At 37.0% G+C, this 18,649-nt stretch overlaps 2 protein-coding genes across 3 annotated transcripts in view; one reads left to right on the forward strand and one right to left on the reverse strand.

Moving 5' to 3' along the window:
- The window catches only part of LOC148868273 (hydrolase family protein / HAD-superfamily protein), a 48,794-nt gene extending 42,317 nt beyond the window's left edge, over nt 1-6,477 (reverse strand). For both annotated transcript variants that reach the window (XM_088970324.1, XM_088970323.1), the window contains exons 1-2: nt 6,107-6,477; nt 5,920-6,023 (exon numbers count right to left, since the gene is read on the reverse strand). In XM_088970324.1, the coding sequence (XP_088826450.1) occupies nt 5,920-6,023; nt 6,107-6,219 (217 nt within the window). In that variant the 5' untranslated portion in view covers nt 6,220-6,477. The remainder of the gene's footprint in view (nt 1-5,919; nt 6,024-6,106) is intronic.
- A 6,197-nt stretch (nt 6,478-12,674) lies between these two features.
- LOC148868274 (thioredoxin-like protein AAED1, chloroplastic) lies at nt 12,675-17,956 on the forward strand. Its single transcript, XM_088968219.1, has 9 exons — nt 12,675-12,882; nt 12,981-13,122; nt 13,249-13,294; nt 14,413-14,472; nt 14,915-14,951; nt 16,273-16,352; nt 16,495-16,590; nt 17,117-17,173; nt 17,897-17,956. The coding sequence occupies exons 1-9, from the start codon at nt 12,675-12,677 to the stop codon at nt 17,954-17,956; spliced, it is 786 nt and encodes a 261-aa protein (XP_088824345.1).
- The last annotated feature ends 693 nt before the right edge of the window (nt 17,957-18,649 follow it).

Genomic DNA, 18,649 nt, shown 5'->3' on the forward strand with positions numbered 1-18,649 from the left:
TTTTCTGAGCGATCGTGAACAAGGTTCAAAAAATCGATACGATACTCCCCATATCGGGCATATCGTATCATGTCCTTTGGGTCCCGATACGCCTGTTTACAGGTGTTTCGAGACCCCACTATTTTTTAATGAAAATAAAACCATATTTTTGCATGGTTCAAAGTACTGATACACCTCTATCGATACGCAAAGGCGTATCGATACTTTGAACCATGACCGTAAATAATACCCACCACCTCATGCCAAAGTCTTTCTCTCTCCACTAGCCACCTCCACAACCACTTCCCTAGCAGTGCTTTATTTTTTTCAATCAAATTCCCTAACCCTAATCTCCCTTCCTCTCTCATCAACTTCTCTAGCTTCTTAGCCTCCCTAGGTGGTTTCCTAAACACAAACAGGAAATAGGTTGGTAAGTTAGCAAGTGTGGCTCTTATCAACGTGATTCTACCCCCCAAAGATATATAGTTTTTTTTTCCATGAGGTTAACTTCATTTAGAATCTCTCTACTACTGGACACCAAAAGCTACTCTCCCTAGGGTTTGCCCCTAATGGAAGCCCCAAGTAGGTCATAGGCCAGGACAAGATAGAACACCCTAAGCTTCTTGCTATAGCCTCCACCTCCCTATCCTCCAAGTTAACACTAGCTACACAAATCTTTTCAAAGTTGACACTCAAATTTGACAATCTCTCAAAGCTTCTAACCAGATCCTTGAGATTTCTCACTTTCTCAATATCATCCCCTTCACAGAAAATCAGAATATCATCTACAAATTGGAGATGGGTGACTAGAATACCATCCCTACCTATTCTCCACCCTTTAATCGCATCTTCTTTGTCAACCTTTGAGATCATTCTACTAAGCACCTCTGCTATTAGAGTGAAATGGAAAGGTGTAGAGGGTCCCCTTGCCCGATACCTCTACAAGCTAGGAAGAAGTCCTTCACTACTCCATTAACTAGGACAGAGTAATGGCGGGAAATAACACATCCAAAAATCCAACTGCACCACTTATTCCCAAAGCCACAATTTCTCAATACTTGTACCAAGAAGTGCTAGTCCACCAAATCATAGGCCTTTTCTAGACCCAACTTACAAACAAAGACTTTTTCTTTTAGATCTTCTCATATCCTCCACACACTCACTAGCAATTAGGATTTGATCTACTATTTGTCTCCCTTGTACAAAGGCCCCTTGGGCTTGGCTTATTAGGGATGGGAGAACTAGTTTAAGCCTCAAAAGCAACACCTTAGCCAAGATTTTGTAAATGCTAGTTACCAAACTAATTGGCCTAAAATCCTTAGGTTGGAAAGCATCTGGTTTCTTAGAGACTAAGGCCAAAAAGGTGGCATTGACTCCCGGACTTACTATATGATTCTCAACAAATTCCTTAACAGCATCACATAAATCCTCTTTCAAAATGTCCCAACGATCTTGGTAGAAAGCCATAGTAAATCCATCCGGACTTGGCGCCTTAGATCTGTCCATCATGAACATTGCCCTTCTGGTCTCCTCTTCTTCAATATTCCTTTCTAACCACCTTGCTTTTTCTCCATCTAAACTCGGCCATTCCAATCCTTCCATAGGCACCCTCTCATTCAATGTCCTTCTAAAGACAGTTTTAAAATGATCTACAAAGGTCCTAGCTAGATCCGCTTGATTGGTAACTACCTGCCCTTCTAACTCTAGTCTAGCCACTAAGTTCTTCCTCCTACCATTTGCCAACTCATGAAAGAACCTAGTATTCCCATCCCCCTCCCTAATCCACTTGTGCCTTGACTTCTGCCTCCAACAAATCTCTTCTCTGAGTAAAACCTCCTCTAGATCCTTTTTCAATTGCCTTCTTGATTCTCTATCCTGCACACTCAACAGCCCTTGGGCTTCCCTCTCGTCCAGCTTTTCAATTTGTGTGAACAGATTCAGCTTTTGTTCCTCTACCCTACCAAAGTGATCTTTATTCCACTCCTTCAACTTAACTCTCAGTCTCTTCAACTCCTGATGGAATTTGACTCCTTTCCACTTTATTCCCCTTAATTCCTCATTCCAGCAATCCTTCACTAAGCTTTCAAAATCCGAATGAGTTAACCACATATCCTCAAACCTAAATGGTTTAGGTCCACTAATTAGGGATTCCACACCGATCTTAATGGGACAATGGTCTGAAGTGACCCTAGGCAAAGCACTAGAGACTAGATTTCCCCAGTAGTTTTCCCATTCTAGGTTGAATAGAAACCTATCCAGCTTTGAACAGAGGATTATCTTGAAACTTAGACCAGGTGAATCTAGCTTGCATCAAGGGAATTTCTTTTAACTCACAATCTTCTATAAACCCATTAAATTTCCTCATGCTTGTTGTAATTGACTGTACATGATTACTAGATTCCTTTGAGTATCTTGTGACATTAAAATCCCCTCCTAAACACCAAGGCCCATCCCATAAACCTCGAATTGCATACAATTCCTCCCACAATTCATTCCTTTCTCTATAGGTATTAGGGTCGTACACATTGGTAAGTACCCAACAAAATCCATCCTCCAAATTCTTGAATTTAATGGAGACAGAGCATCTACTCACTAGCTCCTCCACCGCTTCCACTACCTCATTCTTCCAGACGGTGACAATTCCTCCAGCGGCTCCCCAAGATGGAGCCAAGGACCAACTAACACCCCTAGTCCTCCAAAAACTTCTTATCCATCTTCCATCCAGTTCAGAGAGCTTCGTCTCTTGCACCATCACAATACCAGGCTTCTCTCTTGTGAATAAATCCTTTATTACCCTCCTTTTCCTAGCACTTCCCAATCCTCTCACATTCCAGCTGATAATTCTCATGGATACACTTTCAATAAAGTCCCTCCTGAAGTCGATTCCTCACCTAGAGTTCTTCCTCCTCTCTCCCCTTCCTCTAAACTCAAGATCAGCCTCAATGTCAGATATTAGCCTTTGCACCTCAGTTCTTTTCTTCTTTTTATGCTCCTTTTTCTCCTCTTTTTTCTCCTCAGGTTTCCTATGGTATGTTTTATCTACTTCTTTCCCCACCCCAAGGTCAACCTTTTGATAACCTCTTCCTGTTTTAGGATTCAATTCTATCTCCTTATCAACTTTTATTTCAATACCCTCTCCTTCCTCACTAGACAATCCATTTTTCTGAGGATTCACTTCCAAGTAACCTTCATTCTGATTTCATCAGATTCTGTACAAATCAGCTTCCGTATTCTCTCCACCTCCTCCCCCACACCCTCATAATGAGTTGACTCTTCCTTCCTAGCCTTCCCTATAAACAGTGATATATCCCTCTACCAAATTAATGAAATTTTACCAACTTTGCTTTATCAACTTGTTTTCTTTGGAGAAGAGAGGCGTTTTCTCCCTCCTGGTGACAAGTCCCCTCCTTTCTCTTCTCTTGGTTAGTGACTTTGAAGTAAATAATTAGAATCTAGTAGTGAGACTCTCCTAGCAATCTTTTTTTTCTCTTATTCTACTATTTCTTTTCTTCTTTATTTTCTTTTATTATTGTGCAAAACACCATCAAAGCTAGCAAAGCTTAAGGAGACTGCTTTGGGGAATGCTTACCAATGGAAAAAGATCCTCGTAAAACAAATGCCAAAAGATATGATGGTTGCAATCTCATTGACAAAACTTGTAGGGCTATAGATTGTAGAAGGCACATGAAGTCAATGGGGTTAAAGGCAAGCTGACAATTTTTGACCTAGTTGGCAAGAGATCAGAAGGAGTGAACATGGGTCCTTGATTGAAAATCTTCAAGGTGTAGACTAATCCAGTGACCAAGAGACAAGCAATCTGTCGACAAATTAGACGTCATTTTTTCTATTTAAACAAATGATGAATGCATACCAAGGATTTTTTAATAATATAACAATTAATATTATTTCTAACAATGGATATGGCATTGCATAGAACAGAATAGTGAAAAAGGACCCGTTTAACCAGAAGCTAGGACAAGGCTTAGATGATGATAATGACAATTAATATTATTTTGTTTATTTTTTTATAAAGTTTCATCCTTGGTTTTGTAGCATGTGTGGATGACACTTTGATCACATTGTATCAACATTTATCAAGTCAATGAAGAGAAAATCTTGACCTAAGTAAGGTTGGGTGGTCAAGTGTAGGCGTGCAACTTAGGTGGGCTCAGGTTGGACTTTTGTGACAACTTGAATGGGCCTGGCCCAGAAACCCAAGACAGAAGCAGTGTAATATGCTAACTTGGGCCAACCCAAGTTGCACCCCTAGTCATGTGGGAAAAAAACAAACATGATCATGTAAGATTTTTCTTTCCTAGCTCTAGAAAGGAAGACCAAGTAAAGCAGGAGAAAAACATCCATGATCATGTAAGTTCCTCCATTAGAAGGTGAGTCAAATTATACTTTGATGAAATGTAGCATGGGAAACCCCAGAACATCTGGAATAGGAGGTACTTTTAGAGACTAAAGTGGGAACATCTTGGCATTATTCTATGGACCCATAGAGGAGAGCAATTCAATCAGAGCTGTGTTGATAGCAGCATTGCAAGGTCTAAGAATGGCAAGGATACTAAGATTGAGGAACCTAGTGGTGGAGGGGGGGCTCAAAGGTGGCAGTGCATTGGCTACAGAAAAGCAAACAGGGCCTTTAGCAATATTGGTACTAATTGAAGAAGCTGAGAACCTTTCTGTTTTTGATAGCCAAGGAGCTGAGAACCTTGGCAGCTAAAATGCATGCAAGGTTCAAAGTATCAACACACTCAATACTGAACGTGTAAAATGTGTGATTCTGTTGTTTTCTGTACTTTTCTCTGTCTGACTTTTCAGGAGGGATATTATTAGGATGGTTTCTAATGTTTACACCCATAGAAACCTCATAAGTATCTCTATTCAGCATTTCAGTGGGTTTAAAAAACAATATATACAATGCACACTGATACGTTGTGATATTTTGAAACTTAAATGAATGTAAAGCTTCACTTAGGCTTACAAATCAGAAAATGTGCTAGCTGATGCAATGGCTAGGCAAGGGGAGAACAGGAAACTGATGTTTTTGGGGCAACTTGTTGTAAGAGAATAAGTGTCGGGTGAGGAATTGCCTCAATGGAGTGCTGGACAACTTATATCTTGGGGATTTTCAGCATTTCATAAACATTCATTCTTTCACTTAATCATTAAAATTTCCACAGTTACAAATATATATATAGATAGATAGAGAGAGAGAGAGAGAGAGAGAGAGTTTAGACTAGAAGAGGGTGTTCAATGTTCTATATGTTTGAAACTAATACTACTTGTCAATAGCATCTAATCACCATTAGCAATACTAATCCTCAAAAGTGAAAGGTAAACAAGGTACACCTATCCTCCCCACCTTTCACAAAAGAAAATAGTGGGAAAAACTTGTGGCTGTCCAATTCAAATTATCTAGTTCCACATTGCAGTACACAGGTGGAAACATTGGTTAGGATCCTTGTTTTAGAATCTCTAGTAGGTACTCCAAGCCACAAGGATCAACAGGGTGTTCACTAAGTCACTGTGCTATATATAGGAAACTAACCAATTGGCCATGGCATCTAATTATTCATTAGCATCATTAATCCCCAGGATAGAAGGTGCAAGTACCCACCCACCCACCCCACACACACAATAAGAATATTGTTGGCTTCCCAATTAGGAATCTCTAGTTCCCTTTCATAATCATAATCTAGGATCCGGTGTTTTAGAATCACCACATTTATTCCAGACCATAAGAATCATCAGTATTACATCATCCTAAACTTTTGTTAATAGAAAACAATTTTATAGGTTAAGCAACTAAATTGTTTGAGGTAAAACAAAACAAGAAATTAGCAAGTGCGATAAGATTCGCATTTAGAACAATATAGAGTGCTTGACGAGTACGTAACAAATAATAGGAATGAAATGTTAAGGTCTAATTACCACAATCACCGTATAATCTTCTTAGTGCCTGCTGAGAGCCTCCGATAGGAGTGTGGCCTCGAATTATAACTCCATCGATATCAAAAGCGATCCCAAAAGAAGGTCTGCTAGTATTCAAATCAACTGAGAAGCCAACGGATGCGACAAGCAGGAGATTAAACAGACTAAAGAAAATGGAGAAACGAACCTTTCGGGCCGATATAGCAGTTGACAGAACGAGCGTGAAGCAACAGTGTGAAGCAGTGATAATGGCGCTCTGCTTCTACTCCGCAAAACCCTAAATAAGGTAGCAATTCTCATTTTCTTCCCCTTCTCGATGCTTAAAGGATTGCCATCAGCGCTGTTAAGCTGAAGAAATGTTCTCTTCAACAGTAATGCTTGGGCTCACGATTCCGACCAGAAGCGCGGGGTGCAAAATACGCATGAAATCGGATTCTTTTATATTTGAAATCGGATTCGAATGAGATAAATATTTATATAATTGATATAATTAAATAAAAATAATTTTTAATTATTTAAAAATATTTATTTTTACTTTCAACTGAATCGGATTATTTCGGATCGGATAGGAATTGATCCGTATTTAATCTAAACAGATTGAATTCGAATTTCGGATAGATGGATATCAAATTACCGATTGCGGAATTCAAAATTGAAAATAATAATTAAAAAAAGGTTAAGGCCACGTTTGTTTGGGGTGGAAAATCTAACCGGGTAAACTTTACACCCTGGTTTGATTTTACAAATGTTTGAAAAGAGTGTGATTTTACATTGTAAATCGGTGTAAAACTTATCTTTAAACTTGTTTATACCAATAATCAATGTAAAATATACATCAAAATTGTCGATGTAAAATTAACATCTCTTTCCTATCGTTTTTTCTCTCGCTAGCACCAATGCATCTCCATCAAACATCCAGAAGAAAAACCCAGCAGCAGCAGTAACAATATGAACCAGGGTGGATCTGAACCCCAAGGCGGCAGTGGTAATACGATCTCTCTCTCTCTCTCCTTTTTCTTCTTCTCTTTTTTTCTTTCTCTGTTCCACCGCAATAAATGTGTGAACCCATCTCAGACCTTTTTCTCTCTATATGTCTCTCTTTCGTTCTCTCTCATTCTTTCTTCTCGTCCTCCTTTTTCTTCTTCCTTTGCTTATCTTCTCTTTCTGTGTCAACTATAGCTCCCGTCTCACTAAATTTATACCTTGACAACCAAACATAATCGGTGTACATTTTCAAAATCTACTGGTCCCAATTTTCATCGACAATTAAACCAGTTCACATTTCCTATCATTATAAAACTGAATTTACACCTAAAACAAATACAGCCTAAACGAAAATAAAATATAAATTCATTGTGAGATACTCTCAATATACGGCTGCAAAAGCTGTTGTCACCAGTTGTTGGGACCTGATCCGAATTCCCGTTAGTGTCTAAACCGGATTCAGTCATCACAAAACCTTCCTTACACACAGCTTTTTTGCAATCATGCGTTGAAAACCTTCATAATTATATGTCTTTATTCCGGGGAATGCACAGCTACAAGCGGCTGTGAGAACTGAGCAAGGTGTCAGAACGATTTGTGAGAGGACTGAATCCGATTTCCTGTTGAAAAGAGAGCGGATTTGATCCTCACCTGACTGTATTCGGTATTCACAGTCTACTCCAACTGTGCATTGCGAATATCTTTATATTTATATGTTTTTACTAGCGGGGCCGGTGCAATGAAATTGTGATGTTCAATTGGATAAAGTAAAGGGATCAAAATGAAATATAAACCTGTGTAATGTATCGGCTTATGAGAAATCTGATGACTATTAAGGTGATCAAATACCTTACAATGGATGTTCATTGATTAAATATCTTGCCCTCGGACTAAGACGAATGGCACAGATTATAAACCAAGACATAGAAGACACAATGATAAGAAGATTCCAATCATACTCTTAGCGTCCATTTGGCATCGTTGCCATTGCTCTAGAAAACAGTGTCACTTCAGTGCCATGTCGGAAAAAATGATGTTCTAGGAAACATGCATTTGTTCAAAATCATTTTTTTTCATAAAAAACGATGCTCTAAGCCACACCTTAGGAATTAAGAAGGCATGGCTTGGAGTAACACCGAATTTGGCGTTTCCTGGAATTGTAGCTTGTTGCTGCCAACAAGGATGTGAGGTGACAGTAATTAATGTGGCACTGGATAATGGGTATCAGTGCTTAAAACGTTTCATGGAGCATTGGTACTAAACAGAAAACAGTGTTGTTGCTCCAAGAAACGTCTTACCTGGTAGCAAAGATTCCAAACAAAAAAAAACACCGTTTTCTAAGAAAATGTGCTTCCAACCCACACATCAGCATCACCGTGCTGTATCTACAACATTGATGCCAAACATATACTTAATTAATAAATTTAGTATTTTAATAAATACTTTTAATTAATTAATAATACTATAAATATTATCACTAGTTCACTACTCCCTCCCTCCCTCCCTCCCTCCTCTCTCTCTCTCTCTCTCTCTCTCTCTCTCTTAAATGTATTTTTTAAATACAATAATAATATGAATTAAAATAAGAGGCCTTAGAAAACTCAAAGGTCTCGTTCTCTAATAGTGTGCAACTTTATTAATCTAATCAAGATAAGCAATGATTACTTTTTTTATATTTTTTAAAACAAAAAAATTAGGAACAATGCAAAATTTTGAGAATATATATAAATAGCTTATCTCAAAAAGTAATTTTAATGGTTATATATTTTTAATTATTGGTAATGTATCATATTTATTGGAAATCCTGTTAATCCATTTTTGGTAATTTCTTAGTTAATTTTTTGTAATTATGACAAAATTATTGGTACTTTATTTTTGGTTATTTTATTGGCTAATTTATGTTCATTAAATGTAATTTTATGCTATTTATAGCTTAAATTATATTTAAATAAATTAATTAATTATAATTACTTTTAATTACAATTTAAAATATAACTAAATATAATTTAAACAATACTTAAAATACAATTTAAATTATAACTTACAATAATTAACAATTTGAAAATGTAAACATTTTTTAATAAATATAGTATTTTAATAAACACTATTAATTAATAAATACTACAATTATTTAAAACACTACAAAACATGGTTAATTATAAATACTATAATTATTAAAAATATTTTTAATAAATGATAAATTATTTTTAAAAAAATAATTAAAATTCAGTAATTGTTAAAATTGGTGTAATTATTAAAAGTAATATATTAATTTAAAATACTATTAATTAATATATTCAGTATTTTGATAAATACTTTTAATTAATTAATTAATAATGTTGTAATTACTAAAAATACTATGTTAATTAAAATGTTGTATTTATTACTATTTTGAATAAATACTGATGATTATTTTAAAATACTATAATTATTAAAAATATAGTTAATTAATAAATACACTATTTTTAATGAACATGGTTAATACTATTAATTAATAAAAATATTGTTAACTGTCATTAATATTGTAAATTTTAAAATACACTAATTATTATTACTACTCCCTCCATCCCTCTCTCTCTCTCTCCCTTTATCTTTTAAATTTTTTTTTAAATATAATAATAACATGCATTAAAATAAGAGGCATTAGAAAATCCAAATGTCTCTCTCTCTCTCTAATAGTGTGCAGTTTGATTAATATAGTCAAAATTAGCAATTATTACTTTTTTATATATTTAAAATAAAATAAAATAGAAAAAATTGCAATAAATGAAAAAACAGATAAATAACTTTTCTCAGAGTAAAAACATGCTAACATGAACTGTCCAATTTTATTTAATACATTACTAGCAAAGGGGGCCTTGCGTTGTAGGGGCTCACTCATAAACTATTAGGCCCGAGCTCGATTCGAATTAGAGACTTTAGCTTAAGCTCAAGCTCGGCTCAAGTCAAAAGCTTGGAAGTTCAAGCTCGGCTCAAGTCAAAAGCTTGGAAGTTCAAGCTCGGCTACCTTTGATTGTAGGTCTCTCAAGCAGTTGAGGTGTCGAGTCAAGGTCTCCCTCAATTTCCAAGGTGCCAAATCAAGGTCTCCCTCAACTGCTGCACTGTCGAGCTGAGATTTCCCTAGCAGGTGAGGTGTTGAGCTAAGGACTCCCTTAGTTGGCAACGTGTCGAGCTGAGGTCTCCCTCAGTTGTTGAAGTGCTAAGCTGATATCTCCCTCAGTGACCGAAGTGCCAAGCCAATGACTCCCTCAGTGGTTGAGGTGTTGTCTAGCTCGAGCTCAATTCGAATTAGAGACTTGAGCTTGAGCTTAGAAGTTCGAGCTTAACTCAGTTCGAACTCAACTACCTTTGATTGCAGGTCCCCTAACAGTCGAGATGCCGAGCTGAGGTCTCCCTCAATTGAAGAGAGAGTGGCATTCTTGTAATTTATAAGGAAAGAGAGAGATGGCATTCTTGTAATTTGTAAGAGAGAGAGTAGCATTCTTGTAATTTGAAAAAAAAAAGCAAAAGATAAAGAGTTGGTAAAGAGTGGCATTCTTGTAATTTATATGAAAAAGGCAAAAAACACTGTTATATTCCATTTCCCTCATCCTTAGACCTTCTTATGTACACATTTCAGCTTAATATATTTATAAGTCTCTCAAGCAGCTAAGGTGTTGAGCCAAGGTCTCCCTTAATTTCCAATGTGCCAAATCAAGGTCTCCCTCAGCTGTTGAAGTGTTGAGTTGAGGTTTCCCTAGCAGGTGATGTGTCAAGCTAAGGTCTCCCTTAGTTGACAAGGTGTCGAGCTGAGGTCTCCCTCAGTTGTCGAAGTGCTGAGCCGATATCTTCCTCAGTGACTGATGTGCCAAGCTGAGGCCTCCCTTAGTGGTCGAGGTGTCGTCTAGCTCGAGCTTGATTCAAATTAAAGACTTGAGCTTAAGCTCAAAAATTCGAGCTTGGCTTAGTTCGAACTCAACTACCTTTGATTGCGAGTCCTCTAGCAGCCGAGATGCCGAGTTGAGGTCTTCCTCAATTGAAGAGAGAGTGGCATTCTTGTAATTTATAAGCAAAGAGAGAGATGGCATTATTGTAATTTGTAAGAGAGAGAGAGAGAGAGTTGGTAGGAGATAGAGTGGCATTCTTGTAATTTGAAAGAAAAAAAGCAAGAGAGAGAGAGAGAATTGGTAAGAGATAATGGCATTATTGTAATTTATATGAAAAAAGACACAAATTACTGTTAGATTCCATTTCCCTCATCCTTAGGCCTTCTTATGTATGCATTTAAGCTTAATATATTTACTAGCGGAGGGGGCTCTACGTTGCAGGGGCTCCCTCATAAACTATCAGACTCGATCTCGATTTGAATTAGAGACTTGAGATTGAGCTCAGCTTAACTCGAGTCAAAATCTCGAATACCTTTGATTACATATCTCTAAAGCAGCCGAGGTCTCCCTCAATTGCTGATATGCCAAACCGAAGTCTCATTCAACTACTGAAGTGTCGAGCTGAGCTTTACCTAGTAGGCGAGGTGTCAAGCTAATGTCTCCCTTAGTTGACAAGGTGTCGAGCTGAGATCTCCCTCAATTGTCGAGGTGTTGGGTCGAGATCTCCTTCAGTGACCAAGGTCTCCCTCAGTGGTCGAGGTGTCATCTAGCTCAAACTCGATTCAAATTAGAGACACAAGGTGTCAAGCTAAGGTGTGCCTTAGTTGACAAGGTGTCGAGCTGAGGTCTCTCTTAGTTGTCGAGGTGCTGAACTGAGATTTCCCTCAGTGATCGAGGTGTTGAGCCAAGGTCTCTCTCAGTGTTCGAGGTGTCGTCTAGCTCGAGCTAGATTCGAATTAGAGACTTGAGCTTGAGTTCAAAAGTTTGAGCTCAGCTCGATTACCTTTGATTACAGGTCCCCTAGCATTCGAGATGCCGAGTTGAGGTCTCCCTCAATTGGAGAGAGAGTGGCATTCTTATAATTTATATGGAGAGAGAGATGACGTTCTTGTAATTTATAAGAAAAATAGAGAGAGTTGGTAGAAGAGAGGGTGGCATTCTTGTAATTTGAAAGGAAAAAAAGCAAGAGATAGAAATTTGGTAGGAGAGTGTGGTATTATTGTAATTTGAAAGAAAAAAAAAGCAAAATAGAGAGTTGGTAGAAAGTGACATTCTTATAATTTATAAGAAAAAGACAAAAAATATTGTTAGGCTTCATTTCCCTAGTCCTTAGGCCTTATTACATACACATTACTGGTTAATATATTTATGAGTTGGAGAAGATTCTAAAGACAGTCCGGATCTCCTCCTCACACCGCACATTGAGAACATCTTTCATATTTGTATTTATTATTAAGGGATATAGCTGTGAAGTCGATGTAGACACCGCTCCGTGAGGAACAGATCCCAAATTCCCAATTCTTTGTAATAACTATTTAGATACCGGATCTGCTCCTCACACGTGGCGCCTCACATGCACATCCTATCATGCATTGGAATCATTTTCCGTACTTATTTATTATTATTTACAGGAGATATTTCCAATGCACGGTAGATGTGCCTGTGAGGCGCCCATTGGTGAGAGTAGATCCCATCACCGCTATTGGAACGTGTTTTGTCGGTAGTAAATCCCAACTCAAAATGTGAGTTGATTATGTGCCACGTGTATAATTTTTGGGTTTCCACGTTTCAATATCATTAACAGTAATTGTGTCGTCCACCGGAATAAGAGTTGCGAAACACAGCCTAGGTGCTTCAATCCAAACTATCGTGTATGGCTTGATTGTCTTCCCTCTCCGAGCACCCATGGCGGCTTCAATCCAAACTACCGTGTTTCAAACTCAGAGTGCTGTTTCGCATGGGAAAAATCCCGTTGCAACTAGTGTACTAAAAGCTACAAGAAAACGGAATCTAGGTTTCTCGGTTGATCTCAAACTCAAAGAGATCGGCAAACTGTCGAAATTCTCCGAAGGAAGAGGCCGCTTCACTGTCTTCGCAACTGCTGGCTCTCCTGGCAAGTTTCATGTTGTGTAGGAAAAAAGTTGTCTGGAAACCATTTTTAATGAAGTTCCTATCAAATATAATCGGATTTTTCTCGTGTAATATGGATAGGAATTGCATCTTCTGGTGTCAGTGAAGACTCCATAAGTTCGTTGGATACGGTGGAAGTGTTTGATTTGAATGGAAAATCAATTCCAATATCTGATTTGTGGAAAGATACGAAAGCAGTTGTTGCATTTGCTCGTCATTTCGGGTGATCATCTTTTGGTTTTTTGATTTCATGTTCTATGTTTTGGCAGAGAAATTTTGTTCTTTTTTGCTGCAACTTATTCAATCTGGTAATACCTTCTTAATGCTTCTTTCTTTTCTGTCGACGCAGGTGTGTCCTTTGTCGTCGGCGTGCTGATTTTCTTGCTTCTAAGAAGGTAATGATGTAGAATCCAAGAGAAAAAATTTCGTCATTTTGTTATCAATTCATTTGAGAATAATAATTGATGTGGGATTTTTAGACTTCCTTCTCCAATCACAACTTCCACTAGAGGGTTTTGTCTTCAAATATGTTGCTATCAAAGAGAAAGGTTCATGATATCATTGAAATGTATATATCAACATTGAATGTGGTGTACTGAATGAATCTAAGAAACGACTAATCTACCTCAATAATTTTCTCATTCTGCATTTTCACAATATGTTAAAAAACATTGCAATTTGAAATACAATCTTTGTTGGGTTGTGTAGAGAGTATGTCAATAACAGCCCAAGAATGTTCCTAGTAGCAATATGGCCTTCTGCTATTCTTATAATTCTTTAGTCATAGAGCAAATTTCAGTCGAAAAAAGATTGGCCTTACATCCAGAATAAGCCATCTTGGATGCATTTTTTAAGTTAAAAATAAAATATTTTTATGGCTAATATCACCTGACAAAAACTCCACTACAGAGACGCTAAGGAGCTGCAATGGGCTGGGGAGTGCAAATATGGACAGTCCAGGTCCCTTGTAGGCATGTGGCATGAGTAGTCAGGGCATCTAGAAAAGAAGCTTAATTGGCCTGATTAGGATACATTTCTGGTTGTTTTCCCAATCATTTAGTTCAAGATACTCAAAGAACCCAGACTTAGGGGTCATTGCTTAGTGTAATTATAAAATCTCGGGTTGATAAGCTTGAGAACATGGGTTTGACTATGAGAGAGGCCATTTTGCATGGAAATAAATAAAGGTTAGGTCCATATCCAGTCTACCCCTCCCAAAAATTGTTCTTACTACTACAAAAGTTCATAGAATTTTACTTTTGGTTACCTATATGAGGCTAAAACTCTGCTAACCATGGCTATGGATAATGGCGTTGTTCTTGTGTAGTGTGTTTATTGACTAAAAGAACTTACTGTGCCACTGGTAGATGTAATATTACTTCACATTTATTGATGTATGAATTGCAACTAGTTTACATGTTCTTTTTTAGAAAAATCAAAAGAACAGAAAGAAAAAGGAACATTTTTTTCATTATCAAGCCAGCATACTTGTAATTTTATTGGTCCTTTACAGGATAGAATGGATGCATCTGGAGTGGCTCTTGTTATAATTGGACCAGGTAGTGTCGATCAGGTATGCTGTAAAAATTTCATGGGTTTCCAACGCATGCATGCTCAGGCGCTTCAATCCACGTGTTAATGACCGTGTATGAAAATGATAATATGTAAACTGAGGTTTTCCTATGGCATTGTATGTACCGCCTTATAAATAGGTGAATTTGATGGATTTATTCCTTCACCCCAGAAAGGGAAAAGAAGGATTTGTTTTCCCGATTCTACAGAAGATAAAGTAATCTGTGGCTCTTGTAATAAAGTTGAGGGTTTTGGAAAAAGTATATTTTTCTAATGGTCAAAGCATAGCTAACAAAATATTGTAACTATTACCTGTTATCAGAATCATTTTCTGTATATATAACCTTTTATTTATTTATTTATTTTTGCTTTAGACAACTAGGCTGATTTCTTTTGACAACTAGACTGATTTCTTTTATCACTGTTATGTATTCTGATTCTAGGCAAAGGCATTTTCTGAGCAGACAAAATTCAAAGGAGGTATGCTTCTAAAAAAACATGGAATCTCCTAAGATACTACATGTGATTCATAACAGTTGGTGTTTTTAACTAAAACAAGGTGGGGATCAGTCTACAAGATTGTGCAAATTCTTAGCATCTTTAATTGATTATTGGGACGTGTTAGAGATTAAGGGACCGTGATCCATCATTTGATAGATAACAAGGAGAGACCTAATTTGGCCAAAAAGAAACCTCTTGGTGGGATAAAACCATCCCAACAATAATCTGTTTTTCCATTGTCCTTTATTCACCAAACATTATTTAACCCGGAAACCAAGTGAAATTCACTATTTGTCATGTCCTAAGTTTTGCTTATGGACATCAATGTCTATCTTACATTCTAAAATCATCAGATTACTCAATTAGGCATCAGGGTTATGTATTCTCTGTTTCCATGGAAGAATGCCATTTGGTCATTCAGAAAATGCCTTGGGATTCAAGTCTTATTCAGAACACGTAGGGTGCAATTTTGGTTTGGATCAACCTGAAACCCAACTAACATTGGGCCCCACTGGGGTGGGATGTTTAGAAATCAAGTTGATGAAAATAAAGTTCAATCCAACCCAGTTTAGGATGAATTGGATAGGGTTGAGGCCTCAGGCACCTGACTCCTTATATACTTAAGTATTATATTTTATTATATACACATGTATAACGTATAAATTAGTATGTTCCTATTTATTCCTTGAAGTATTGTTGAAATATAATTAAATTTTTATGAGACCTAAAAAGTCATTTCAGGAAAAAATAATATAGGATTTTTTTTCACACATCTATCAGGCTAACTCAACCCAACCTGATTACAAAAATTGGGGTTACTTGGGTTATGTTGGGCTTGGATTGAGATCAGGGTTCCATTGCCTAGGTCTGGGCTTCGGTTGACCTCAACCTGACCCAATCCGGCTCAAATTGCACACCTTATCCACTGGCACTCTGTTGTTTGCTATAAAAGAACTAATCGGTTGACCTCAACCTGACCCAATCTAGCTCAAATTGCACACCATATCCACTGGCACTCTGTGCTTTGCTATAAAAGAACTAATCATAGTTGATGATGGCACCATTTAATGCTAGCTTAGAAACCCAGAACAGGAAATAATTGTTGCATCTAAGAGCAAACTAGTAAGTAACCTAATTGCAACTCAGATAACTTTCAAACTTTTTTTGCCTTTGGAATTCTGTTGAAGACTTGGAAAAAGGCCATTTCTTGGCAATATTATCTCTTAGCCTTTCTCAATTTCTTACTATTATCATTTTCTAACCACTGTATCTCACTAACAAAATCTATTGTTCAATGCAGAAGTTTATGCAGATCCTAGTCACTTGTCATATAAGGCATTGAGTTTTGTTTCTGGGGTCTCAACAACATTCACTCCAGGGGTATGTAAGAAACATCAGTAGAGGGAAAAAATTAGATACATGAAACACATGCACATGTAAACTTCATTTTCAAAATTTATGGAGTCTGTGTTTATTGACTAAATCTTGGATCACTATTCAAATTACGTTCATGATATTGTAGGCTGGTCTGAAGATAATACAGTTGTACATGGAAGGGTACAGACAAGACTGGAGGCTTTCCTTTGAGAAAGATACTGTGACAAGAGGTGGCTGGTATGTTAGCTACCATAAAAATTGGAAATAAGTCCTTAAAGTTAAAGATTCATAGTCATTACCTGATATAACAGAAAAAAAAAGATACTGCTTTTCACCTATTTATCAAATGCTGCCAAAATTGTTTAAGAAAGTTTTCCTTAATGTGTATTTTTTTCTCATGATTGTGACACTTAATCAGGGGAAATTTATTAATTGGCATTTAAAAGTTTCATCTAGAAGTTGTCTTTCTATCAATTATTGCCAAAAAGGTCCATGTGATTATATTTTCAGCATTTGTAAGATCTAGCTGAAAATAGATAGGTCAAAATATTCACAACAAATTTTAAGCTATTCCTGTTGCCTATAACATTTCATGTGATTGATCAAAACAACGACAATGGAAAGGGGTATGAAAAATGATAGTTTCTTTTTATTGTTAGCATGTCATAGGGAGCATGTTCTTAACTACTCTACCTTTGTATTCATTTTATAAACAAATCTAGATCTAGAGACAGATAAAGCTACCCAACTTTGCTTTTTCCAGGTAGCAAGGAGGAATAATTGTTGCAGGTCCTGGTAGAAATAATATCTCATACGTCCACAAGGTTAGTTTTCCATTTTTCCCCTTTTCTTTATGTTTCCTTTCTTCTTTCTGCAAGTACCGTTCTTACATTATGGGTAGTGACATTTGTCAGTTGTGAAGTTCAAATTCCACTTACAGTAATAGGCAATGTGGAGTTGTGGACATGTCTCTTCCATGTCAAATTTATAAATTGCAATAGGACAAGTAACAGGTAAGTTAGAACATAAGAGAAGTAACAATTTTTACAGAGTAAAAGTGTCTCTTTTGTGCAGCACCTGAAAAGGTAATCGAGTTGAAATAATTTGGCTAGATTCGTGCTCGAAATGTAAAGAATTGTAGACTATAATCAGACCCAATATAATTTGGATAAGGCTCTGTTTAGTGGCTTCATGGGGCTACACGGTTGGGGAAGGGGGGGCCTATCACCCATGCCCATAAACTCCCAACCTTTGATGGCAATGGGATTTGATCCCAGGTATCCACTACAACAAGCCAGAGAACCTACCAACCGAGCCACCATCAGTTGGTATCCTTGATGTAACACTTGTTCAAATACTTTTTGGGAATTGAAACCATCTTTTGTTCATGTAGCAGTGAATTAGGAAAAAGGAACATTCAGTAAAACCATGTCATAAGTCCATAACCCTGTAGTATACCATAAGTGAGTGCTCTTGCAATGACATGATTAAGGATTTCTTTCCAAACATGGGTTGCTCATGCATTATTCTTTGTTTTGCTTAAACAGGACAAAGAAGCTGGGGATGACCCGGATATTGAAGATGTTCTGGAGGCATGCTACTCATAAAAAAACCACTCTTACATTTTAGTTGCTGAAAACTGTGGTGGAATTACTTATTGGTCTTCTTGATGTACAATATCATATCAAATGACATGAAGATGCTACTTGTGGTTATGTATGTTTTAATTTTGTGAATTGTGATGATGTAAATTTTGGAACATTTTGGCTTTGGAACCTCTTACTTTCAAGTGATCCATTTTATCAACCTGTATGACTATCTTGGTTTGAGAAATATCAGCCAGTAACCAGATATATACGTGTTCCATATAAACAATGGGTCATGGTGTATTAGTCTTCTACTTATTTGATTGTCCATGCTTCTCGTATGAAGTCCAATTGGATTTAACACGAAGATCATCTTACCAGTGTTCTACATAAGAGGGCACTTATACTAATTTTACCCCGTACAAGCATTTTATCTCTGGATAAATCTCCAAAACCCTTCAAAAGATAGATGGCTGATGGAGCTGTAAAGAATAAGAGAAATACCATCTCAAAATCAAGGTTGCAGTAACTTCAATGCTTGTTGGGGCAAAAAAACACACACAAGCACGCATAGGAAAATAAAGGGCAATATGACAGAACGTGAAATAGAATGAAGGACTTTGCCATAATGATGATGATGATGATGAACCTATACCTTTTTTGTCCACTGCAACATAGGGCCCCCTCCGCTAGTTGCTTATTAAAGGGGATGCC

Source organism: Nelumbo lutea, chromosome 2, assembly GCF_056320005.1.
Source record: "Nelumbo lutea isolate HS-2025 chromosome 2, American lotus-T2T, whole genome shotgun sequence".
Taxonomy (NCBI): domain Eukaryota; kingdom Viridiplantae; phylum Streptophyta; class Magnoliopsida; order Proteales; family Nelumbonaceae; genus Nelumbo; species Nelumbo lutea.

Excerpts from the sequence above, each read along its gene's own strand:
- LOC148868274 (XM_088968219.1), top strand. The coding sequence starts at position 12,675 with ATGGCGGCTTCAATCCAAACTACCGTGTTTCAAACTCAGAGTGCTGTT. Across the intron at positions 13,123-13,248 it reads GCATTTGCTCGTCATTTCGG|GTGTGTCCTTTGTCGTCGGC; the intron begins GTGATCATCTTT and ends CTGTCGACGCAG. Across the intron at positions 16,591-17,116 it reads TGACAAGAGGTGGCTGGTAT|CAAGGAGGAATAATTGTTGC; the intron begins GTTAGCTACCAT and ends TTTTCCAGGTAG.